The sequence below is a fragment of the Dipteris shenzhenensis genome, chromosome 27 (assembly GCF_047967505.1).
Source record: "Dipteris shenzhenensis isolate YYH24624 ecotype China chromosome 27, Dip_SZ_1.0, whole genome shotgun sequence".
NCBI classification, from domain to species: Eukaryota; Viridiplantae; Streptophyta; class Polypodiopsida; order Gleicheniales; family Dipteridaceae; genus Dipteris; species Dipteris shenzhenensis.
In genome coordinates this window covers 22,726,119-22,751,569 of record NC_141622.1, presented here as the reverse complement: position 1 = coordinate 22,751,569, position 25,451 = coordinate 22,726,119, and the positions used below count along the sequence as shown (strand labels likewise).

At 47.2% G+C, this 25,451-nt stretch overlaps 1 protein-coding gene across 2 annotated transcripts; it reads right to left on the bottom strand.

Moving 5' to 3' along the window:
- Positions 1-231: 231 nt before the first annotated feature.
- LOC147884049 (guanylate kinase 2, chloroplastic/mitochondrial-like) lies at positions 232-24,876 on the bottom strand. 2 transcript variants are annotated; one of them, XM_087398703.1, is made up of 5 exons: positions 24,332-24,876; positions 22,533-22,642; positions 1,443-1,574; positions 883-1,074; positions 232-775 (listed from the first exon to the last, which is right to left on the bottom strand). In XM_087398703.1, the coding sequence occupies exons 2-5, from the start codon at positions 22,578-22,580 to the stop codon at positions 437-439; spliced, it is 711 nt and encodes a 236-aa protein (XP_087254829.1). In that variant the 5' UTR covers positions 22,581-22,642; positions 24,332-24,876; the 3' UTR covers positions 232-436. The 2 variants fall into 2 exon arrangements, with proteins under 2 accessions (XP_087254829.1, XP_087254830.1); XM_087398704.1 differs by lacking the exon at positions 24,332-24,876 and adding an exon at positions 23,744-23,819.
- Between the last annotated feature and the right edge of the window lie 575 nt (positions 24,877-25,451).

The window sequence follows — 25,451 nt, the reverse complement described above, 5'->3', positions numbered from 1 at the left end:
TCTGGATTCTCCCGTTGTCGGCTCCTTCATGATCGTGACTCATCTCTTCATGCATTTATGAAGCATATACATGTATGCCTTAATCGAAAAAGGACAACAAGACTTGATGGTGCTCCAACAAACCCAACCACTCCTGATTTAGGACCTTTTCCAATTCTCTGCTCTCACAATACACAACAGACAAGAAAGAACAGGGAGATCTGTTAGACAAAGAGATTGAGAAAGGGTCACAATTGTTATTTGTTTTTGGTTTGGATTGCAAACAAGAAGAGCAACCCATCGGCTATGAGCATGAGTACGCATCATTTATCATGAAATACCAGCTCATTTCTCATTTATTCAAGTTTTGTGCACATCTAGCATGCCTCGTGATACGTAAATACTATTTTCATTATCCCATACAACTAACCACAGATTCTTTCTTAAAGGTTATTTCTTAAAGGCGAGCAGCTTTCTGGTGAACCCGAGCTTTTTCAGCATCAATTATTGCACAGATCAAAGAAACTGCCTTATCAACTTCATTGTCTGCGTTGACCACCACATAGTCAAAGTCCACCATTTGTTTGAGCTCCTCTCTAGCTGTACCAATCCGTAGTAGCAACTTATCTTCTGTCTCAGTTTTCCTTTGACCCAACCTTTTGACAAGGGCCAGTTCACTCTCAGCAACCAGATAGATAAAAATGGCACTAGAGCCAAGAATTCTTCGTAAGGTTGCAGCTCCTTGCACATCTACTCGCACCACCACATCCATGCCTCTGGCCATATGTTCTGCAATCTGTCAAACCATAAAGTTTTTTACAGAAAAGGACAGTCATTTTGAGCAGGAACAGGATTAACACATAGCCCTAATTTGAGTAGTATTTTAACCTTTCAGCAAACCACCTGTTTTTTGGGTATGCCTTTGTAATCTCCATATACAATAGCATATTCAAGCAGCTCATTATTCTGAATCATCGACTGAAACTGCTCCATAGTGACAAAAAAATAATCTTTGCCCTCAACTTCCCCTGGCCGCATTGACCGTGTAGTAGCTGTCACCAAAAAGTGCATGCCGCCTCTAACTTCCAGAAGTCTCTGCTTAGCTCAATTTGCACATCGATGTAAAGGTTAGTATGCCCTCCCAACTACGTTTGAAAATCCTACTCACACATGACAGTATCCTCTAGTAAAACCCATCCAAGTAGCTAGAAAGGACAAATGAAAAAATGGGCAAGCACCTTGGTCACAGACATTATAATTTTGACGTTTCCAACAGTAATCATTTCACTTCTTTTTCTTTCTCTTGTTTGTAATCATTGCACATTGAACACCAGATAAAAAATGAGATGATCTTATGTGCAACTAGCTCCAAGCCATGCAACAACCTGATCTGGATATTCACAGCTCATTCATCCTGAAGTCCACAACAATACATGTTCAACAAAAGCCATATCCTTCAGTACCTTGATGACAGAATCTTTGCCAACACCACTTGGTCCACTGATGACAATAATCAACGGCTTCGGAAGAGGTGCTTGTGGTTCACTCCCAAAAGGTGAATCTAACTTTTGTTCTACCTTCTTCATAATCGCGTCCTAAATACACGAGAGTCAAGACGTAAGAAATGCCATGCTTCCCTCAATCACATATTCAACTAAACATGCATGTGCCCATGCAAATCTATAATTAAAGTATATATATCAAATGACATTGACAACAACCCTCCACACTTGGGAATGTATGTGATGTATGTGAATACAGGCACACGGACGCAGGCAGATAGATGCTCACATATTAACGAGTATTTGAGTTAAGCACAAATGCAAACACTACCATGTCCTTCAAAAAAATATTTTGAGTTTTCCAATGATAATCTTTTGTAATTTTAGTTTGTAAACAGAGTACTTCTCATAACCTTTCAATAGTAGGTGGAACAAAAAGACCCGAACCTCCTGCTCGCTGTGCTCCAGCTCTCCTTTCGTCATCACCTCTCCAGCCCGTACCCTCCCTCCTCTTCTGGCCACCCCTTCTCCCTTTAGCCTTCCTCTTCTCCCTTCCCTTCTTTCACCCTATTCTGCTTTCATCATCTCAACTCACAGGCTTACTTGCCATGATCTAACAGCTCCCTCCCGCCCGCTGCAGCTCCCTCTGCTGCTCCGCCTCCTCCCCGCCTGCTGCAGCTCCCTCTGCTGCGCCACCGCCTCCCCTTCTGCTCCACCTCCTCCACTCCAGCCACCCGCCACCCCTCAGCCCCCCGCCACCCCTCAGCCACCCCCTCGCGACCCCTCAGCCATCCCCGCCTGCTCTCCAGCCACCCCCCCTTACCTCCTAGCCCCCCTGCCTGCTCTCAGCCTACCTACAGCCCCCCCACCACCCCTCAGCCACCCCCTCGCCACCCCTCTACTACTCCCGCTACCCCCTCAGCCACTCCCCCCCTGTCGGGACACCTCTCCTAGCCCCCCCGCCTGCTCTCGCCCCCCCTAGCCCACCTAGCCTAGCCTAAAGCCTAGCCTAGCTTACCTTAACCACTCTGCAGTCCCCCAACACCCTCTACAGCCCCGACACGCTCACACAGCAGCCTATTGGCTGCTCTCTCCTGTGGCGACACCAACAGCAGCTGATTGGCTGCCTCTCTTGGCCAACAGCCCCCCCCACAGCACCTCGACATCTGTCCTTGACCTGCAGAAAATCAAGAAAATCAAGAACCTCAAGAAGAACAGGAAAGAGATACAAGGGGCAGTCATCCATTGAGCTCTCCCGCTCCCCACCTCTTTTCAGCCCCCTGGGGGTACCTCCCATCATGGGGAGGGAGCTCATGCTCCCGCTCCCACTCCCACTCCCGCTCTAAGACCTGCACCGAGTACGGGTCAATCAAACAAAATGGGAAAAGGTGGCAAGGATACGGATAAAGCCGCCAAGAAAGATGACAACAAAGCCCAAAAACAGACACTAATGAAACTCGAAGATGTGAACACACGCTACAACCGCAGTGGACTCGAAGTGGACAGCAAAGCAAAGGAGGGACCCACTTCTGCCTCAGCTTCAGTCTCAGCTTCGGTTTCAGCTACATCCTCATACTCAGCCTCAACGCCAGCCTCAGCTTCAGCCTCAGCATCAGCTCTAGTTCCAGTTCCAGCTCCACTTCCACCCACAGCCTCTACAATTACAGCTATTGGCTCTGATATACCCCTACCCATGACATCGATTGCCCCACCCTCCCCTAGGATAGAGGGGTTGTCACTAACACCATCTCTTCCATCTCTCCCTTCTTCTATTAAAATGGCAGCGGAAGATGCAAACAAACTGAAATTATAGAGCCATACAGAGAACACTAGAGATAACAAAATGTGCCACAACTGATCTGCTGTAAATCAGCCCTTAAACCAGGGCAGCAACTGAAATACAAGATATCTTGAATAAGATAAGAAAACAGGAGCTGCAGGAGAGGCTGAACTGAAGCAGAGAAAAGGGGGGGGGGGCACAAGAAAGCTGAAGCTTGAGAGCACGGAGGCAGGAGAGGCCTGAAACGAAGAGGCAGGGGGCCTGGAGTGAAGAGGCTAGAGGAGCCTGAACTGAGGAGGCAAGAGCCTAGAGAAGAGGAGGCTGAAGGAGCCTGGGTGAAGAGGCAGGAACCTTGGAACAAGGGAACTGTAGAGGCCTAGAGCGAGGAGGCAAGAGCCCTGAAGAGGCAAGATCAGCTGCGGGAGTGTGGGCAGCCAACTGAGCAGCTGAGAGGGGGCTCTGAGGGGATGATCAGGAGCAGGCTGTGTGCTGGAGCCTTGAGGAGCTGCAAGGAGTGGTGGAGGAAGTGAAGGGAAGGAGTCCCTTTTATAGGGCAGGCCAGGGGGGAGTCGGCCAGATTGCCTCGACCGACCAGCCTGGTCGGTCAGGCCAACTGGGCCGACCAGCTGGTCGGCCAAAGCCTGGCTGGTCGGCCAGCCTGCCCCCTCTGGCCCCCCTTGCTGCGTGGGAGCTGGTCGGCCAGCCACTCCTGGAGATGCCTATTCTCAACATCTTCTCCCGCTACAGTTCTCTCTCCGATTATGACACCTACTTACACTATTCCGCACTACTCGACCTTTCTCTCCCCTCCGCCTCTCAATCAGGCCACGCTCCCTCACCCTGCTGGGATCGCCTCATCATCCCCATACCGCACCCATCTTACCTAGTCATCACCCAGCCTCCAATCTCTTCCTCACACTTTTAGGCCACAATCCTTTCAATTTCTGTTAGAGCACGGACGAGCTGACCCATCAAAGGCTTGGGAGTACTTACTGATGGAGGTCCAGAGCATCCGAGAGTGCGAGAGGGAGCTGTCACGCTTTGCACAGGAGCAGGCATGACTCATACATGAGCAGTCTCAGGCTATCCGATTCTAGGCTAATCTTATTCAGGGCTTAGACAGGAGATCTCACAGCTCCGACAAGAGGTCATTGCTATACATACAGTCCCAGGGAGCACCCCAGTTGTGGAGGCACACATTGCGAGCACGCAATCTACCATCGAGGAGACGTCCAAATGGGTCGACGTAGCCAAACGGGAACCTGCAAGGGTAACCATTTCGGCTACCCTCCTGGAGCAGCAGCAGAGAGCCAACAAGGCTCTCAACATCAGAGTACATGGGATTCCCTGCACTGAGGCTACCTCGATGGCAAATGCGCAGGCCTTCGTGACCACTACCCTAGGGACAACTATGCACAGGATTGAGAGAGCATGGCGGGTTGGGAGGGACCCCAACTGAGAGCAGCCCCTTATCATACGGTTCCATGACGCCCAGGCACAACTTTCGGCTTTACGTCGTAGGTCAACCTTACGAGACCAGCCAACGATCTGGTTTTCCCACTCTCTATCCTCACTCCCACTCCCTCTCCTTCCACTCAGACCCCTCCACTCCCACTCCCACTCCCACTCCCTTCCACTCAGCCCCCTCTCCTTCCACTCCCTTCAACTCAGCCTCTCTCCTTCTACTCCCTTGAACCTTTTCCACTCAGCCCCCTTCCCTTCCACTCCCTTTTCCACCCCTTTCCACTCAGCCACTCAGCCCCCTATCCTTCCACTCAGCCCCCTCTCCTTCCACTCAGCCTCCTCTCCTTCTACTCCCTTCTCCACTCAGCCCCCTCCCCTTCCACTCCCTTCTCCACCCCTTTGCCACTCAGCCCCCTCTCCTTCCTCCCCTTCTACTCCTTTCCATGTGATTTGATGACATGTCATATGACGTGGTGTTCCCATTCCCGTTCCCCCGTTTCCCCTTCCTGAAACATTCCCGTTCCGACCCCCCCCGTTCTCGAAACATTCCCGTTCCCTGGTAACTATGCTTTCTATCCCGTTGAGTTCTTGCTCCACCTACCATGATATATGCTTTAATCACAATCACTCACCTACTTACTCTGGCCGTCTGTACATACTTCTCGCATACATTGACTTTATATCCTTATTAGAGGACCGTGCTGCCCTAGTCACTACACGAGGCTGCTCTTCACGCCTTCCCCCACACCACCCGCCCACCACCTCCTAGGACCGTACCCTATAATAGCTAGTACGATGATAAGTGTAAGGCTTTACGCCATCAGCTTAGATTCGAAACAAAAAACAGCCTTCCGAGCGAACCAGAGACGCTACGCGAGTACCGTCGTCTGGTACGCAGGAAGAAACTTGACTCCATGCGTCAAAACGAGGAGGAGCTATTGAACATTCTATTCAGTAACAACTCTAAGGACTTCTGGCGGATATTTCTAGAGGGGCGGTCCCCCCCACCACTCACTGACACTCGGGTGTGGTCTGATTATACACGCACGCTCTATGATATCCCAAATCAGCCAGCGATGCATGAGTCAGCTTAGGCGCTTGGTGTGTAACTCTTTATGGGCAGGATCCAATGGTACGCGGAAACACCAAAGCCAAGGTCGCATGGCAGGAAGTGATCCAGCCATAGGCATAGGGAGGGCTGGGAATCATCATCCAGAGATGCAAAGCAAAGCCCTTCTGGGCAAGCTAGTGATTTGAGGCCTCATCCCAAGCTCAGAACCCTGGAAGCTCTTGCTTCGACCTTCGGAACACACCTCAATACAGGAGGATAGCGGCAGCTATCTCACAATTGGATCTTTTCAAAGGCCCCCTCACAGGGAAGGGCTCCCCTTGATCACAGGGATTGGCAGCACTTGTCAGGGGACTCATTCGGGCCAATCCTACTTGCCCTGAGGAGTTTGAGCAACAGTAGCTCATGGCATCTCGAGGTTAGGGATCAAGAGGGTCTAGTGGGACAATGGTCCTACCAAATTGTTTGGGACCTCGAGACGTCTACCCTTCGACAAGGAGGCACGGATACAAACACTTTTCCATCTGAGAAGGACAGGTACACAAATGAAAAGATCGCCGCAACGATCCCTATTACATGGTGGGAGGGGCTGCACAGCTCCCTGACTCCTCATCATTGGTATAGACAGTTCTTGAGGTTGGGGGTGCCTCTCAAGCCTATTTTTATGGCAGTCACTTGGCTCCTACTACTACAAACCTACGGAGTAGGGCCGAGGGGCCTCCTTTAGCCCGAGATGGCAAGAGACATCTAGGACAACGAGGCTCTAGGCTCGCTAGAGTGGTAGAGGGTCAATATTGTGGGCCGGTTGGGTAAAGTATGGACTATAGACCTTGACAAAGTCTAGACTCATCACGAGAGCGCACAATTTGGGCTTTCGTAATGGGAGGGCCGGCCTCTTCGGGACATTCCATGGAGCCCGGGAGAGTGGTTTTGCCCCAATTTTCTTACAACCCCCGCATTGGCCAACGTCTTCACTATAGGCAACAGCCTAGATCCCCTCGAGGGGTCATCTCTCGCTTCTGGTCGCATCTCTAAACCAATCGTAGACCATGGAAAATTTCTTACTTCTTGCTAGTCGTGCATGGGCTTGCCCATTCGCCCCTCGTTGGAGCAGATGCAGGTGGATGGTAGTTGTCATTGTTGTGCTAATAGAGTATTGGAGACGATCCCACACTGTGTATGGGGTTGCCCAGAGCGCAGAGGATCTAGGCAGTGGCTCTTAAGATTGTGGCCAAAGTGTAGCAGATGCAACAAGACTTTACTTGGGGGACGGTGGCATGGCTTACAAAGTGGGGCCATGCATTCTCGATTGAGCCAACCTCTCCATTCTAGGGTTGGCATGTGGTTAGGATTAAGGCATATGATGCGACGCCTTCTTCCCACATGCGCCCTGTGCCTTTGCCAGAGGATAGCGTATGGAAGATGGTGTCCAGCATCACTGCTTGGAACATCTGGGTTGCCCACCCGCGGTTTGGTAATGAGAGGCTTGGGTCTCCCTGGCAGCCACTCTTGTTGCCATCTGGCAAGACATTATCTACACCATGTGCATCATTTGGGAGCGTGGGACATTGGGTTCTAGAGCGACTATCGAAAGGCGGGAGCGCTTTTGAAGACTTGGCCTGCAAGCAATTTTTATATCCTCACCGCAAGAGATATTCGCTGGATGTATAGCCTGCCACCTTGCCCTATTCCAGAGATTCCCTAGTCAATGAGCTGGATTCTCTAGAGCAAGCTGGTTTTTCTTTCTCACAATTGAGTTTGTTTTTCTCATTCTCCCACGATTAGCACCTTCGGATAGCTGATTTGTATGCTTGGTTTTTCAAGCATTAATAAAAGCTGGAAAAAACAAATAGTAATATGCTTCTCCAATATATTAATGAAGTTCATATACTTACCATCATTATGTGATTTTTATGGATAGGCATTCTTATATACTTCTCGAAACACTCCTACTACATTTGTAAAGAAAGTTACCATTGAATCAGTAAGAATAGGCTCACTCAGCCTCGTTTAGTCCCCATTCATGAACATGGCGGGAGAAAGTAAAAGGATGGGTATAAACACACGGCAGTCCTCCAAGCTTCCGTCTCTCATTCAGCCCCCACCTCTACTGCGCCGGGAACTGCCTCGAAACCTTTGTACAACACAACTGCCAACTACTCTTCAAGCTAAAAGACACTAATGCTCTGGCAGCATTGACCGCAGAGGCAACCGAGGTGGTCAATGTCTTGAATCCATCGCAACAATGAATTTCCCTGGTCTGTTTTAATGATACCCGACCGACTGAAGGGAAACCAAGCTCGAGCTTGGAACCACTGAGATCAGGGAGAAGCTCAACCACCCGCGTTAAGATTACGACAACCTCCATGCATAACATTCTACCTATGCCACCCGGAACCAACAAATCGAAGCAGACGTAGCAAAATACCACGGATGATGCAAATCACAAAATAGCAGATAAAGCAAGCTCAAAGCCGAGGCAGTGGATCAACCACCAGCACAAGATGTCACTGCCCTCACAAAAGAGCAAGATTCACTCCAAGCACTGTCAGAATTTCAGGTACTGAAGTATGCACCTGTGCACAGCAGAAATCAAAGACAACTCTCCAAACACAACAGCAAATCTGAACCCACAAACTGTAAATGAAACAGAGAAATAAAGCAGCGAAGGTATCCAAAATATACTCAGTCTAGGTCACCACAAGAATGGCTGGACTGCTTCAGGTGAAGCCACAAGCATCCAGCAAAGTGCTGGGCAAAATACAGTCACTGAACAAACTGAGGTAGAGATGTAGAGGGAAGGCTCCAGAAAGTCTGCTCCTGTGTGCCTTTGACAAGGCTTCAGTGGGATGGGCAAGGACCTCATATTAATAGGCCTAGAGAGACCTAGAACCGACTGGGTATGTCCAGCCAACCTGTTCTGCCGACAAGGCATGTCAGTAAAGGCCAATCCAGTCTGGTGTTTGACCCAACCATCTGATCGATTGACTGCCAGGTCAGCCGCCCTGAGCAGTCTACAAAATCTGCTGGTGGCAGTCCTTCCAGGTACCTAAAAGGTGACCTGTTTTCGGCCCTAATCTCCTACTGACAGAGGTTGCAGTTGCAACCCTAATCTTCTGAGAACTGCTCTCCAGCTCAGCCTACCTTCCCCTGCCTACAGATGCACTGCCCTGATGTCCTCCTTATATGGGGCCTCACAAGTGGGTCAGTGATCCTTTCTGACACCCGACTCAATGTGTCCACATCAAATGAGAGCTCCATCTGCTCACGAGAAAGAGCTTGTGAATAAATCCACAGCATTTTGTTTTGTAGGGCAGTAAGTCAGCTCAATCAATTTGTCCATGATCAGCTCCCTGATGACGTGTAGTGAACCTCAATGTGCTTCGTTCGAGCATGGAACATTAGATTCTTTGCGATCACAATGCCAATCTGGTTGTTGCACTAGATCTCTGCCCCTTCATCCTGTAGAACCTCCATGTCTTGAGGATCCACTGAAGCCATAAGGACTTGCATGACACCATGCAGGCCAATCTGTACGCTACCTCCGCATATGAAAGAGCAACCATGGGTTGCTTCTTACTAAGCCAAGAAATGACTCCTGACACTAGTATAAGACAATAGCCCGTAGTAGAACATCGAGTGTCCCCATCTTTGGCCCAATCAAAATCGCAAAAAACCCAAAGAAATTCATCCCTGTGCGGTACCCAATCCCATATCCTAAGGTACCCTTCAAGTATAGTAACACCTACAAGCAAGCTTGCCAATGATTCTCTCAGGGTCTTGATGACAACGGGCAAAGTAGTCCAACTGAGAATGCAATGGAGCAAGCTCCCCACAAGTTGTCAATACTTGGTCAAATCCACCAGCTCAAAAGCATCTTCTTTGCTGAGTTTTCCGACTTCCATGGCTGTCATTCCCTCCTTGCACTCTTCCATTTGGAACCACGTCAAGATCTCCTCAAAGTACTTTTCGTGAGAGATGAAAGTCTTCTCTTCCTCCTACCATATCTCTAGCCCCAAAAAATAGTGCAATAGACCAAGGTTAGTCACTATGCAAGAGAGTCTCTACCTTCCTTACCTTGATACTAGGACCCCCATCAAAATAAGATCATCTACATAAAGAATCAACATCGTGCTCATGTCCCCCTTTGAATGCAGGTACAAGTTTGCATTCGACGAGCCTCAAACCAGATGACTAAGAAGCACTCGTTTAAGAACCTAGCTAGAGCTAGTGTTGGTTCATCCATTACAATTGGGAACAGACGGAGCTGCCCAATCAAAGGCATTGGAAGCGTCCCTTTCACAACAAGTGCAAGTGAAGACAAGTTATTAACAAATGTCTCATATGTCCCAGATCTTTGTGAAAATCTACTTTTTGTAAGCTAGCTTACAAAGGACAAGATGAGAGTCATCTTTGACGAGGACCAAGTGGCCATCGCATCCAAAACAACAGACCTTTAGAAGAAGAGGGTGTTTGCAAGCACTTCCCAATCAAAGCTTGGAACATTCAGCTACTTCATGATAGTCAAGAGGCAAAGCGCTAGGATGTTACAAGGGGATGCTAGGATGTCTCAACTACGGCACGAGAGATTAGGGCACATCATGTACACCGCTCTAGAGGAGATGTGCAAGGGAGGCATGGTGGATGGACTTCACAACTGCCAAACAAGAAAGAGAACTGCAGAGCTTGCATGGCAGGCAAGCAACACCACTCACCATTCCCAACGTAGGCCACAAATTTGGCCATGGATGGTTCATTCAGATAGGAGTGGGCCCATGACTACCAGATCACTTTCAAGGTCCTAGTATTTTCTAACTTTATACATGATTTCAATAGAATTTGGGTATATTGTCTTTCTAAAAAGTCATAGCAAAGTTGGAGAAAAAAAAAGGAAAGAAAGTCAAAACTTTTAGAACAAAACCAAGGGGGAGGATTCACGTCAAATGATTCATTGTTTACTGCAAGAAGAATGGCATCAAACGTCAATTGACGACAACACGTACATCCCAACAAAACGGGGTGGCAGAGCATAAGAATCAAGCAATAGTAGAGATGGGTTTGAGCATTTCCTGAGAGGGCCACAATAGTTCTTGGGATGTTTGGAGTTTGGGACCCATAGGCCACACACCCTACACAAACTAAGACCCAAGCCTAAACGAGGGGATCATGTTCACACACGTTTTGAGCAAGTTATTACAGATATGTTTCCTCTCACACACTGAGTGTTACACATAGAGCTATGCTCTCACACAAACGAAATGTTTAAGTTACACCTACTTGAAAATATATTGGAAATTCGTCACCTTGTAACTTTCTTTTCCTTCAATGCTTAAGCAATTGCAGCAAGTAATCATTTGTAAGTCGATCTTGACATTGGAGCACGATGTTCCTCCGCACATTCCCTCATTTTTCCCGGTAGCACGAATGAAAGGATAAGTTTGACGACGTTCTTTTTCTTTCCATGCACACTCACATATCGTCCTGTGAGCGAGCAGTGCAAGCATGCGAAGTTTGCACAAGCACGCAGGGTAGGAGAGAGTTGTTGGAGGTCAACATCTCCTGATGTCACCGTAGAGAGAGAGAGGGCCTTGCTTGTGGGTGTGCCAATCCAATGAGAGGCTAACCTAGATGAGGGAGGGTCCCGCCCCACGTGAGGATAGGTGTTCACTCCGTGTTGGCCCATATTCATGCCATAGTGTCTGGCCATGTGGAGGCTGTTCAGGTCCTTCTTGAGGCCCGATGTGCTGCCGCATGGCAGCCTCTTTAAGGCACCTAGGGAGTCGGCTCCCTTGTGAGCAGGTTGGCTGGAAGGTAGAGGGCTGTGCAGATCCCTATGGAGGGCTAGGAGCAGTCGACTCCTGAGCCTAGCTGGCCGGGCTTGCAGGCCGATGCCTTAGGGCCTTGTCCAGCCCTTTATAGGCTGCTGATGGGTCAGCCATGCAGGTCTGTTGGGTCGGCCACCTAGCAGGCTGGTCGGCCAGCCTGCCCTACCCGACTAGGGAGGGGCTGGGGGGCTTTATATAGGCCCCCCCTCAGCCCTCTTTGTAGCATCTTGTGGAGTAGCAGTTCAGCTCATTCCAGGTCCTGGCAGAGGAGCCGAGCCAGCCCAGTCTTGCACCTGTGGAGCAGGGTACTGGAGCAGTTCATATACTCCATTGTGCTCCCTTCCACTTGCTTGTTGAGCTGTGTTCTGAACTCCCGAGCAGCCTGTTGTTTCCGTGGTTTTCCCCCAGATGTACAGGGGTTTTCTCCAGAGATCACTTGCAATTCTCTTGTGAATTCCTCTCTCCTTTCCCTCCTTCTCAGTGTGTGTGTGAGGTGTGCTATCTTTCTCTCTCTTCCGTTCATTTCCACTGCACTTCTCACATGGTATCAGAGCCACAGTTGGCTTGAGACCCGAGGAGCAGAGGGAGTGTTGAGCCCAACACACAGAGAGGAGGATTAGGGTGCTGTTCGGAGGTGTCTTTGAGGAGGAGCATGTTCGAGGAGTGGACTGTTCGGGTGACCAGCAAAGGGGTGACTTTGAAGGGTGGAAGGGTGTTTTCAGATCAGAGAGGAAGTGTTTCCAAGGGACAGAAAGCGAGGTGTGAAGGTACATTGGGCTGTCAGCCCCTTCATCCTCTTCTTCCGCTTTCTCCTTTCAGTTCCCTTCTATCCCATCCATCTTCTCTTTCAGTCCATCATCCTCTTCACTCCGACACGGCAACTTTGTCTGAGATGGCAAAGAACAAGACTAGAATTCCAGTGATGCCCACGTTCCTGGTTGATTGGCAGATGGATGGGCTCAACTACGGCGTTTGGCAGGTGATGATGGAATCTGTGTTACAACTTACAGTCATACAACATCGTCTTGATAGGTGTTGCCCGCCCAGATCCCCTGGCAAAGGACCTTGGCATCCTAGCTCGGAAGGAGGCCAAGACTCTGTCCCAGCTAGGGGACCATGTTAATGCCAAGGTAAGATCATTTATATTTCTTAATTGTACTCCTCATGTGATTAATCATGTGAAGCACATAACAGTGGCCAAAAGTATATGGGAGCATTTGACATCCATGTATAACCGAAGCTCTCCCATGAAGAGGGTTTCACTAGTCCAGATGAGGTTGTTGGATCCCGAGAAGTCTTCATTGATGCAGGAACACATCAACGAGTTACAAAACTTTAGCCAGAGATCCTCAGGCAGGGAAACAAATTTCATCAAAGGACATGGCCATAACTCTCCTGTACCATTTATCCTCTTAGTAGGAGGCCTTCTATTTATTCCTAATCACCAGTGGTAGGGTGAACGAGTTGACCTGGGAGGAATTGGTCCCCATGGTGCTTGACCAAGAGGAGCGCTTCGTCGATCGTACCTATGACAATCAGCCTGAGGCTTTGACAGTTGATCAAAAAGGAAGAAAGCACTTGACAGCTGAGGAACGAGAAGCTCTCAAGGCATCGTGTACGTGTAAGGTGTCCAAAAAGATCATTATTGACGTCAGTGTCCACAAAGAAACGCAGAGGGGTCCAATAACCAGGTAGCCAATAGTGTGATGACGCCACCATGATTACTCCAACCTTTTAGTAGCACTTGGCAGAAGCTGCCAGCAAGCTTTCCAGCTCTAGAATGGAGGATTGCTTTCTTGCTTGTGGCAGCTCAACCTACCGATTAGGTGTACTGAGCAAGGAGTCATTTATCGAGGCAGGCTTTAAGACAGACCTCAAGCCACGAGCAGTTATCCCCGCTGACTCAGGTGGCAGTATGTTACCAATTTGTATCTTGTTTGGATGTTATGACCTAGCAGATCCAAAGGGGGTCTCCTAGTGTTTTGCTGCAGCTATTTTCTAATGCAGCTGGAGATCTGGATGGGTCAAAAGATTGCCAGTGCGAGAACCCAGACACAGTTGATTGATCCTTGTGAGCTGTTATATGGCCGTTGCCACTGGAGTACTGAAGTTCATCAATGTGGCGATAGTATACCAATTTGGACTTGAGAGGGGGCTTCTGTCACCACAATGTAAATATCCTAAGTCAAAGCACAGTTGACCATTTATTTGATCATAATTAAAGAGTTTTCCATCTAGGTTAATTATGGTCGAAAGAGTTCTTCTATTGGTCAAAGAATCGACTACAGTCAAAGATACTGGACTTCGATCAAGTAAGCCTGACTTTGGTCAGGAAGACTTGGTTTATTACCAAGAGGGTTAACTGCAGTTAACCAGAGAACCACAGAGCTGACTACGGTCAGAGAGTGTTGACTTCGATCAACGAGACTTGGCATGCACAAAGAGGGTTAACTACAGTTAACCAAGTTGTGCCAACTTCGGTTGGAGAGATGTGCCAGCTTCGGTTGGAGAGACTTGGCCATAATTAAGGCACCTCGACCATTGGTCAAAGCCCCCTTAATTATGATCAAGAGCGTTGACTCCGGTCAACCAGAGTATATATATATATATATATATATATATTTGTTATGTGTGCACATGTGTTCAATGGGGACGCCCACAGTGACTAGGATTAGTCCACAATTTATTATTTGCATGCAAAGCGCTAACAATTGATGGGTGCCATGGTGGTGCCCTTTAATTAGTTGTTACAGGTACTATGAGGGGCTGAAGACCCAAGCAATTTCGAGCATAGCAAGCATTTCGGAGATCACTCACGTGACCAAATGTTTCGAAGACTCCAAAGTTGCCCCTAGTGGCATGTAAGTAGGAAAGTAATTTAGAATTTGACAAGTGGCATGTTGCCAAGAAAGAGAGCTTGAGAGCTCATATAAATTATTCACGTTTTGGATTTTTGGGAAGAGCAGCTTCACGCTGAACTCTTTTTCTCTCAAGTAATAAAAACCTTCGAGGGGGTCCAGCCCGACATGTTGTCCTAGGCCCTAGCTGTTTGCAGAGTGAGGGAGTGAAAGGGAGCTTGAGGGAGCAAAGTGGGCATAGATTGCTGTGATTAGGAGTGAATTAAGCGTAGTAGATTAATGCTGGTGTATGTCTCAGATTGCATTGGTATCAGAGCAAAGGCTCATGGCCTCCTTAGGCTATGACGATCTAGCAAGAAGGCAATAATGGCTAATGGGCAGAGATAGTGCATAGTGTCTAGTTCTCGATTGTATGATGAAGATAGGCTATACGCAGGCGTGAACCAAGGCTAAGCGTACGGTGACCAGAAGCAATATCCGAAGTGCGAACGCTGGCAAGGTTCTGAAGCTAGGTATTTGGCTTGGACCCGTGACGAATTTAACGCCGTTGGATAACGTTTTCTCAGAGGTTGTCTTAATCGATACACTCGCTTGCATATGCTGATACAGTAAGCTAAAGTGAGGTCTATCGCTTAATTACGAGTGTGGGTTTACACTGTTCTTCGGAGAGATGCCTTGAGTAGACGATTGCTTGACGCCTCGGGCAGATAGCCAACAAGGATACAGGCTACCTACGGGTGTTGATGCCATTGAGGTGTCTGACTGAGGACTCTCACAGGGTATCATGGATTGAAAGGTGATGGCCCGAGAGAATCGTGAGTCAAACAGTGAAATGGGCATCGGTGATCATCACGCAGAGATGCCTTCATATGGAACAGCACCTTCATGGGAATGCGCCTTACGAGGCAATGCAAGGTCTCCGTTGCCAACGAGGAAGCTGACTTGGCAGATGTGCATGCTTGTGTGACACATGGCAGATGACTTGGCAAGGGTGATGTGGCATAAGCATGTGCAGAAATGACATGGCAGCCAGCTCAGCAGATGACGTGGAAATACACTTTGGTTAGTTAACCTTGGTTAGAGGTTCAGTTGGTTTAACCAAATCAGACTGGTTAGACAAACCAGGTCTGACCAACTAACCTTGGTTTTAGCTAACCAGACCATAGCTAATTAACTAGACTACAGTTGGTTGACGTCCAGTTGAGAGCAAACCAGACCAGGTCTGACTAGTTTGGTTAGTGTAACCAGCCGGTTACTCATCCAGTTACTGTTTCACCCCCCCCAAAAAAAAAGGACAGTTGCAGAGAAAGTTCTGGCCACCAGTTTCCACCTACCTGTCAGACTTTTTCCTGTCAGACACACAGCAGAAAATCAGTAAAATCAGAGATTTGCACAAGTAAAGAAATGCACGCCTTTGTGCTCAGTCCAGTTGAAAGCAAACAGACCAGGCCTGACTAGTCTGGTTAGTGTAACCAGCCGGTTACTCATCCAGTTACTGTTTCACCCCCCCCCCCAAAAAAAAGGACAGTTGCAGACAAAGTTCTGGCCATCAGTTTCCACCTACCTGTCAGAATTTTTCCTGTCAGACACACAGCAGAAAATCAGTAAAATCGGAGATTTGCACAAGTAAAGAAATGCATGCCTTTGTGCTCAGAAAAGGGAATCAGATGCATTCTCAGTTCTTTTTGCAGCAGCCAGAAAAGGGGCAACACAGTCGTTGATGCTTTGGCAACCTTGTGGGTTTATGCGTTGAGTTGACAGCCCATTACTAGTACAAGTTGTGAATGCAATACACCTCTTGCTGAGGTATTTCTTTTGGGAAAGCAAAGGGTGAGTGCATCAATTGCTTACACTGTTTATGTGAGAGAGTTGCAATTCTCAGATTTTGGTTGCAGAAATGGCTTCACAGCAGCATGCCCAATCATCCCATGAGGGAATGGCAGAGTTTGACCAGGTATAGCAGGCAGAGGCTATTTAGATAAATAAAGAGAATGCCTACAAAGAGTTGATTACTCAGTTGGGAGAGGCAACAAGCAATCCGTTGTTTCGCAAGATGGTACAACCTCTCTTTGAGGAAAAACCAGAGACTTCTTCTAGCTCTACCTCTTCATCCTCAACATCAAAGCCAAAGAAAAAGAAGAAGAAGAAGAAGAAGAAGTCCAGCAGGAAGGCAAAGACTAAAGAATTCAAAGATAGTGGGAAGTCTGTAAGATTTGCCACTTACAATGGCCAGTATGGCCAAGCTGAAAAGGCAATGCAGTTTATAAGGCAGTTTGATGCTGCCTTCAGCCTGGAAAATTTCAGTGAGTCCTCAACACTTCGTATGGTTGGTTTACACTTGATTGGTACAGCCAGTGCATGGTGGATAGCTAAAACAGCCACCTATGTAGCCCCCAGGAAATGGAAGGACTTCAAGAAAGCTTTCTATAAACAGTTTATTCCCAAACATGTTCGGGATCATGTCCTTCTTGGTTGGGAGATCATTCATATGGAAGCACAAGATACAGTTGAGTCTTACAACCAGAAATTTTAGGACTCATACTTACAGGTTTCACCTTTCAAGAAAATTTCTGACAAGACTCAACTCGAGAAGTTCCGGGCCTGACTCACTCCAAAAATACAGGCCCAAGTGAACACTAAAGACTTTAAAGAAATATCAGATCTTATGCATTCAACCAATGTGGCTAGTCTCGTGTACATGCAGGATCCTACTAGTGTGCCTTCACTACAGGCAGGGATACCGGGAGATAAAAAGCCAACGCCCCAAGTTTGAAACAAGAGAGTTTCCCAAGGCTCAGAAGAGGGGATTTCAGCCTCAAAAGCCGAGGGGAAACTAGGTACAAAAGCCCTATAAAGGAAGACCACCGTTTACACCTGAACAGATTGAAACTTTCAAGAAAAAGGGTAAATGCTTCAGATGCAGCAAAGAGGGGCATGTGGCTGCCCAGTGCCCAGAAAAGCCTTCAACTCCGAAGGGAAAAGAGACAAAGAAGCCACGGGGACCGCACAAGCCAATGGCAGGAGGAATTCTTGAGATTCTGGGTCATGTTTCAAACCCAGAGGAATGCGAATTGCTGCTATCATGGGGCAAAATCAAAGACCAGCAAGCGCTGATTTTATTTAATCCAAGGGCTACCGATAACTTTATATCAGAGAATCTAGCCCTGAGGCTTGGAATAAAGACGGAGGAGTTGGGCAGGGCTCTGGATGCCGACCAGATGTTCTGTAGGAACCCTGTGCCAGTCACTCCCTCGATAGGGAAGCTCGTCTTCATGTATAGAGTTATGTGGATCAGGAAGACTTCTTCATTTCTCCACTGAAACATCATGATGTAGTCTTGGGTATGCCTTGGTTTCATCGCAACGCAATGAAGTTGACTCTTCCTGAGACAGTGCTCGAGTTTGTACATAGGGGCAAAGCACATCGTGTGTTGCTAGGAATAGAGAGGAAACTATTCCCATTGTATCAAATAGTTCTGTTGGAAAAGAAATAAAGTCTGCAGTTTCAGCTTACATGGTTTTTGTAAAAGAGAGAGATATGGAAATGCATGCTGAAATAATTAAGGCAAATCAAAATAAATTTTAGTTTCTTGATAATTTTAAAGATTGGTTTTCTAACGCTTTGCGAGGGGAGCTACCCCTTGAGAGACATGAGGATCATGGCATAGAGCTCATTCCTGGCAACGAGCCACCCAATAGGCCCCCATACTGAGTTAGTGCAACTCAACGAGAGGAGATTATGACTCGAGTCCAGGACTTGTCGTCCAAGGGACTGATTCAGCCCAATTCTTCTCCTTTTTGTTCCCCTGTACTACTAGTACAGAAGAAAGATGGCTCATTCCATATGTACGTCAATTACCGCACACTGAACAAAATGAAGAGATACTTGGGAATCTATGAGAAAGAGTTGCTGGCTGTAATTCATGCCATCCATACATGGAAGCATTATCTTTTGGGTGCAGATTTTACAATTAAAAAAGATCACCAAAGTCTGAGATATTTTCTGACTCAGATAAAACTCTCCGAGAAGCATATGAAATGGGCAAATATGCTGTCAATGTATCATTTTCAGATTGCCCATACTCCAGGAGTTCGGAATAGAGTGGCAGATGCCTTGTCCCGAAGACCCCAGGTCAACAATGTAACTAATGCTTATCATCAGGATCTGGAAGACATGAGGAAGCAATATGCTAATGATGCAAATTTTGGTGAGATTTTACAGCAAATGCAAGAGGGGCAGTCCACCAGTCACTATTCCCTGAAAGATGGGTATCTAATGAAAGATGATTGCTATGCATCACCCAAGAGATGAAGAAATAGATTTTGGAAGAAGCCATGCACCTCCCTATGCTTGGCATAGAGGAATTACAGCAACAACTCAAGCACTAGAGAGAGATTTCTTTTGGCCAAGGATGCAGAAAGATATACATCAGTTTGTTACTGAATGCCTTACATGTCAGAAAGTGAAGTATGATAGACGAAAGGCACCTGGCCTACTTGTGCCTCTTCCCGTGCCTCAGGCACCGTGGGAAAGTATTGCAATGGACTTCTTATTTTATTTGCCAAGATCAAAGTCAGGGAATGATGGGATCTTTGCAGACCCTACCTGGCCATATGGCAGGCTACCACTGGCCCAGGCAGGCCTGCCCTTCAGCCGACCACTTTTGGAGTTCTTTTGGCCCCAAACACCTTTGTGCTGCACCTGTTCCGGGCCCAAACCAGCCTCCATCAGCTCTGCACACCCTACTGTGTGCACCCGTACAGGTCCGTACCAGTTCCATACATCAGCTGACGTCAGTGCCACCTCATCGCAGCCTCTCCAGCCTGCAAACCCTGCTGGATTCCCTGTGCAGTCTGGCCCTCTCCACCCATGGACAGCCACATGGCACTTCTGCCTCAGATCTGCCCTCCAGGAGGTGTCCTCTCTGCCAGGTACTCTCCTCTCTTTGCTGTCCAAATGGCAGCCTGTTTGCTGCCCATGTGGCAGCCCCAAAACCGTTCCTTTTTCTCTATGGTCCACCCCCCCCGATGCACTCCTCATTTCGGGGATCTCTACAATCCAAACAATAAACTTCTTAGAAATCAAGTATCTGAAGGTCAAACAAAAAATAAAACTTTATATAGTGGACAAAATTACAAAATTTCTCAGAAGGAAAATAATCCACCCAATGCAAAATTATTCTAGCCTCATAATAGGAGCAACAACCACTCTTGGGTCTAGGAGTTTGGTTCATCCAAAATACTCTTCATAAAGGATTTATTATTATCTGTAAAAATTCCCATCAGTTGACCAACCATCTAAGTCATCACTTCTAACCAACCATGTCTCTCTTGGTGGTGTTGGACTATAGATGCTACCTTCGTTCCTAACTGCTGCAATGAAAGAGCCAGCTCATTTTGCGGTCCTTCATTATTACTCCTGGATAAAACACTTGCCTTTTACTTCAAAGTTTCTCATCATGAAAATACAATCTCGCAAGTACTAACTATTTCACCCACAACCTTCTCATACTTAAAATGTGTCAATCTATTCATGGAAATACGTCAAACCAAAAGTTGGCGATGCTAGCAATGCACCAATAAACTCTTACAAGGTGAAACAAGATCTTTGGAGCTTGGCACCATATAATCTGTTGTTTTGCTAACTTGACATTAAGCGCAATTATTATTGCCATCTAGCCCCCATGAAAATCCCTCCCTCCTCCCCCCCCTCCCCACGGCTTTATGTATGATTGGTGAATGGCACATGATATTGACAAATAGGATGTGCTGTGTGACTGCATGTGGCTGCAAACCAGTAGCTCCATGTGAAACATGATATGCATACTCTCCTATGTTCCTGTATGTACCCTTCGTTAGCCCAAGGCCCCCTATGCTTGAGGCCCATTATAGGGATCATGAAGTGTGCCCACCAAGCTGGAATTCATAGATTGTCAGTATTGTCATTTGATGATGAGGCACTTGCATAGCTTTTGAACTCGTTTTTTCTTCCACCTCCTTGAAACTTTTTCTTATGAACATAACCACATCAGACAATGAGCACCACTTTGAAGCTCAAATGAGATAACCTGAGGATTCATATTTCAGTTGGAAGCACTAACCACACTTTACCTAAAGCTATTCCTATTCTTCCAAAAGCTTTCTTCAACAATCCTTTCCCCTTCAGCCCAGGCCCCTATGTGCCAGAAAATGCAGGTGTTCCTGCTCTGACGACTCTAGAGAAAAAAGGGGCTAAGCAAAAACAGAAGGTATGTAAAGAAAAGGTTACAGGCTTCCACCCAGCAACATCTGGTAGCAGCAAATAGGAAATTGTTAGCACATACTAAAGGGGAAGATGAATGGCAACTGATGGTAGCATGAATGGCAACTGATTGTAGCAGCTGACCTACAGCTGAATAAGCGGCAAGAGGAGGCAGCTACTAGCAGAAACATATGCAGGTACAGGTGCGTCAAGCAGGGGGCCAGAAAGCAGTTGTGGATTTTCAGAAAAGTCATGCCCATAATCATGTTGTAGAAACAGGGTAGCAAGATTGAGAATGCCATTGGGAATTGCCTACTCTTTTCTAAGATTGCAGAGGCTAGAATTTTGAGATGTAAGTAGAACATGATTGGTTTTTGACTCACCACCTTCATTCTAACAATAAATAATTTTTGAAGTTAGCATAAAGCTCTATAAATTCTTGTTATCAATAAACAGAAGAATCAAGATGAGATTTGGCAAGAGGGGCAAAATTAAGATGTTTTAACCTGCCCTTTCTGGTCTTCCTGAATCCTCAATGCTAGGAAAAGGTTTTAGAACCCTATGGCAGAATGTAGGCTCGCATCCAAAAGAAAATTCAGACAAGGCTAAGCTAAGCTCTCTCTCTCTCTCTCTCTCTCTCTCTCTCTCTCTCTATATATATATATATATATATAGAGAGAGAGAGAGAGAGATATGAAACACAAGTTTCATTCTCATGAGAGTCACTCATAAGGTTGAAAACCATAAACTCCATCACGCATAGCAGGGACTAGCTACTATGACATCCCCACTGACGTCATCAGAGCCCAACAGTGGGTGTAGACCATATTCAGCAACTAAACAATCCCCAATTTATGGGGCAATCTAACAGCTCACAGGCCAGCCAAAAGGCCAGCCACCTCAGCCAAAGTGGCTAGAAAGACCAGCTGGTCTGGCCGACCAGAACTGGCCGACCAGCTAGGTCTGGCCTATAAAAGCACAAGCTCCCACACTCCTTCTGACAGGACAGGACCTGCAGCTGCTCCTCTTCTCCTCCATGCTTTGCTGCAGCCCCGCCTGCTCCACTTCTACCTCTCCTCTTCAGATCTGCCTTCTCTCTGCCTCTCCTTCCTGCCTCCTGGCTGCTCCATCCTCTCCTCCAGATCTGTCCCAACTTTTGCTCCTCTGCTCCAGATCTGCTCCTCTACTTCAGCTCTGTCCCTTCTGCTCCAGATCTGTCCCATCCTGCTCCAGATCTGTCCCCTTCTGCTCCTCTGCTCCAGATCTGCTCCTTCTGCCCCAGATCTGCTCCTTTTCTTCATCATGTTGCTATTCCAGATAGCCTGAAGGTTCCTTCCTCAGAGCATGCTGGTTTTCAGCCATTTCCTAGGGCAGCTCCAGCCCTTCATCATCTTCGTCATCATCAAGCTACAAGGAGGACTGCGTTTCGCTCCCTCTGCTGCTATATTTTCTACAGTTTCTCTACATGGAATCATCTTTCTGATTCACCTCAGCCACGGTCCTTGAGACACGACAGCTTGAGGTTCTTGTATTCAGTTTTTCATTTTACCAACACGCACTATGTTTTATGAGTTCTGTTCTTCAGTTGTGTCTGAGTATTCTCTATTTTTGATCGCTCCACTGCAAACCCTATCGTTTCTCTATAGACCATAGTATAAACATATGCTCTCACACATACAAATCCACACACCCACACATATTGAGCATCCTTTGGTAAGCTCTAACTAGGCTTTCCAAAGGATGCTCAACAGGAAAAATAACACTAGTAGAAGCACAATCAAACAAGTCTTATACAATGCAAGTCCACAAGCTTACCAACTCTTCTTTGTTGCTTCCTTGTTTAGTGAACGCTGCGGTCACCATGTTGGCTCTAGCATGCAATTGCTTATGGCTCTGCTGCCTTTAAAATTCAGAAAGATAACAGCCTGCATGCACTCAAAGAGTTAGTATGCAACTTTGAAACTTCCCAGTAAAGCAAAAACTAATAGTTTGGTGCATGGAATGATGAGAAAACCAATTATCATAGTGAAGCAACAAGTCAGGTGGCACTAAGACAAGCATAAAAGAATAAAGACAATTAATATGATTTAAACTATAATTAAAACTGTCATATGTTGTACTATCAATATCCCTCTCAAGATCATCCAAAACAAAAACATGAACACTGTGTTTTCAGCAAAATACGTTGCTATTAAACAGTAAAATATATAAGATAGATGTGATAGTTATGAATGTGGGAAGTAAAAAGAGGAAAACAGAGAGATGTTTTTGGGGACGGCTATCCTCCTTTCAGCATTAGGTGCCATTAGAGAGGACCTACAATCGGCCTTTAAGAACAGGCAAGACTGAGGACATTATTTCCGCAAGGACAAATCTAACTAAACTTGAATTATTTATAAGCCCAAATTGTGCTGATACAGTAAGGCCACTTTAGCGACATGAGAAGATATCTTTTTCATGCCCTTGTCAGCCGGCACTCCCATTAGGCCCAGACCCTTTTCAGCAAATAAATTTGGATCAATTTGCAATCTCAATGTAACTATATCCAAATAAGTTATTCCCACCTTACTTTCCTTGGTGGAGGGCTCTTTATGCAAGATTTTCTTGAGCATGACACTAGAGGCTGGTATGCCTAAAACAGTAAGGTTATTGAGCACTCAGGTCTGGAATATTGAGGGGCAACAAACCCAAAGGGGGACCTGAGGGGCAAGCTTGATCCGAGAAGTGAGCTCAAGAGTCGAGTATGAACAGTAGTGCTTCCCCAGTGCAATCAAAAAGGGAACCAAGCTGGGTGTTAGTATCAGGCATGTGCGCTAAGGGCAAGTGGACAGTGGAAGCACAGTATGGAGTTGAGAACCCCCGTTGTGCCGCAATAGCACACGGATCCAGAAAAAGACCAAAAGTCAGACCTGCTGCATTAAACTTGGTAGCAAGAGAGGCAACCAAAGTGTTCTTACCATTCTCTTCAATATAAGGTACAAAACTTGACAAGATGCTCCACATAGGTGGGCTAGGTGCTGGCCTACCTGCATCCTTGGCTGCACAAAGTGGTGAACACTCTAGATGTGCCAAACTCTGCTCCTAAATCTGCTGCAGACTTCCTCTCATCGACATGCTATTTAAGGCTTCTGTAATGAGTAAGGGAATGTAGCACAATGGCTCCTTTCTATAAAGGGAAAGCAAGTCTGTCCCCCTCCCCCCCACTATGTGACACAGATCTACAGGGCCGGTCTTGCTTGACAGCCCAAGCTGCTGTCCAGGGCAACTCCATATTGGCCAACCTACCCCTGCATGAGCCAACCCCTAGGCAGCTTTGTACCAGCTCATGGCCCGCCTAAAAATGCCTCTTGTTGGCTGTCGTTCGAGCCCCATATGGCAACACTTCCTTGCTGCTCATGTAGCAGAGTCCATGCTGCCCATGTGACAGCCCAAGCACTGCCTACTGATGGGCATCCATGCGGCAGTACGAAAGCAGATAATTTGTGCAAAGGCTATTTTTGTTTCCTTATTTGGCATCAAGGACGAGGGCGAAGCATTGAACAACTCCTGCGGAACGATTGTTTGCCGAGAAACCGTCCGTAGAATCTTTGGAAAGGCAAGAGTGAAGGAGCTACCGTTGAGGGAAGGACGTAGCTTAGGAAGCCTTTGACGATCACTGCGACAAAGACTATGACGAAAAGGTGAAAACTCCTGCTCAAGAAGCGCTACGAAACAGATTATTCGGTCGAGCTCCTCTCTTCCAAAGATTTGCACAAAAGCCGACTGTCTCCGTCTCCCTGACCTTCGTACAGCACCTTCGCTCGCTTGCTGCATCGCCCTCCATTGCAAGCATAACTCTTAGCTTGTGATCGACTCCAAGCATAACTCCCATCTGACGTTGGTTGCTGCATTGTGTAGAGCAGAAGCAGCGCAGAGCATCTGCAGGCCCCATGTCTTCCATCATTGCGAGCTCCTGCTTCAGCAGCAGATCATATTCCTGCAGCGGCTCAGGCCTCGTCCATTCGTTATCCATGTGCCCATTACCATGCGCTATACATATGTGTACTTTACATACATATAAACATACGTCCGTCTCATAATTTCAGGTTTCAAGACCCCCTCAGTTTACTCAAGGATTCCGCTAGATGAGCAGTCATGTGATGTTGATCCAGGCGACAAAAAATCGCCGCCCCTCTCCCGAATCCCCCCTCCGCTCTCTCTCTGTCTCTCACTATCTCAGCAATCATACGATGTAGAACCAAGGGACAAACCCCTCGCGCGCCCCCCTTCTCTCTCTCTCTCGCGTTTTGAGTGTCTCCCTCATGCATGCACACGCACACACAAAGGTGCTAAAACACCTCTCTCTCTCTCTCTCTACACACAACGGTACTTCTCTCTCTTCTCTCTCTCTGCTTCCCTCCCTCTCTCTCTCTCTCTTTAAATATAAGCATATCTCACTCAACAAGGGCCTTCGCTTTAGCCCTCAACGGTTTGTGTGAGCTCCATTTGTTGTACTTTGGCCCATAGCCTCGTGAGCCCTCCCAAGGACATTAATCTCTCTCTCTCTCTCTCTCTCTCTCTCCACACCCGCATGTCACCACCATTGTCCCCTCGTGTGCAGTGTGTAGCCACATGTTGCGTAGGCTGCTCTCTCCCATCGTTGCCACGTGTCAGATTGCTCAGCAAACTTCCTTGTGTAGTCACTGGCTACTGTCAAACTGTTTGTCCTCTATTTCATCAGACCGCACCCTCTCC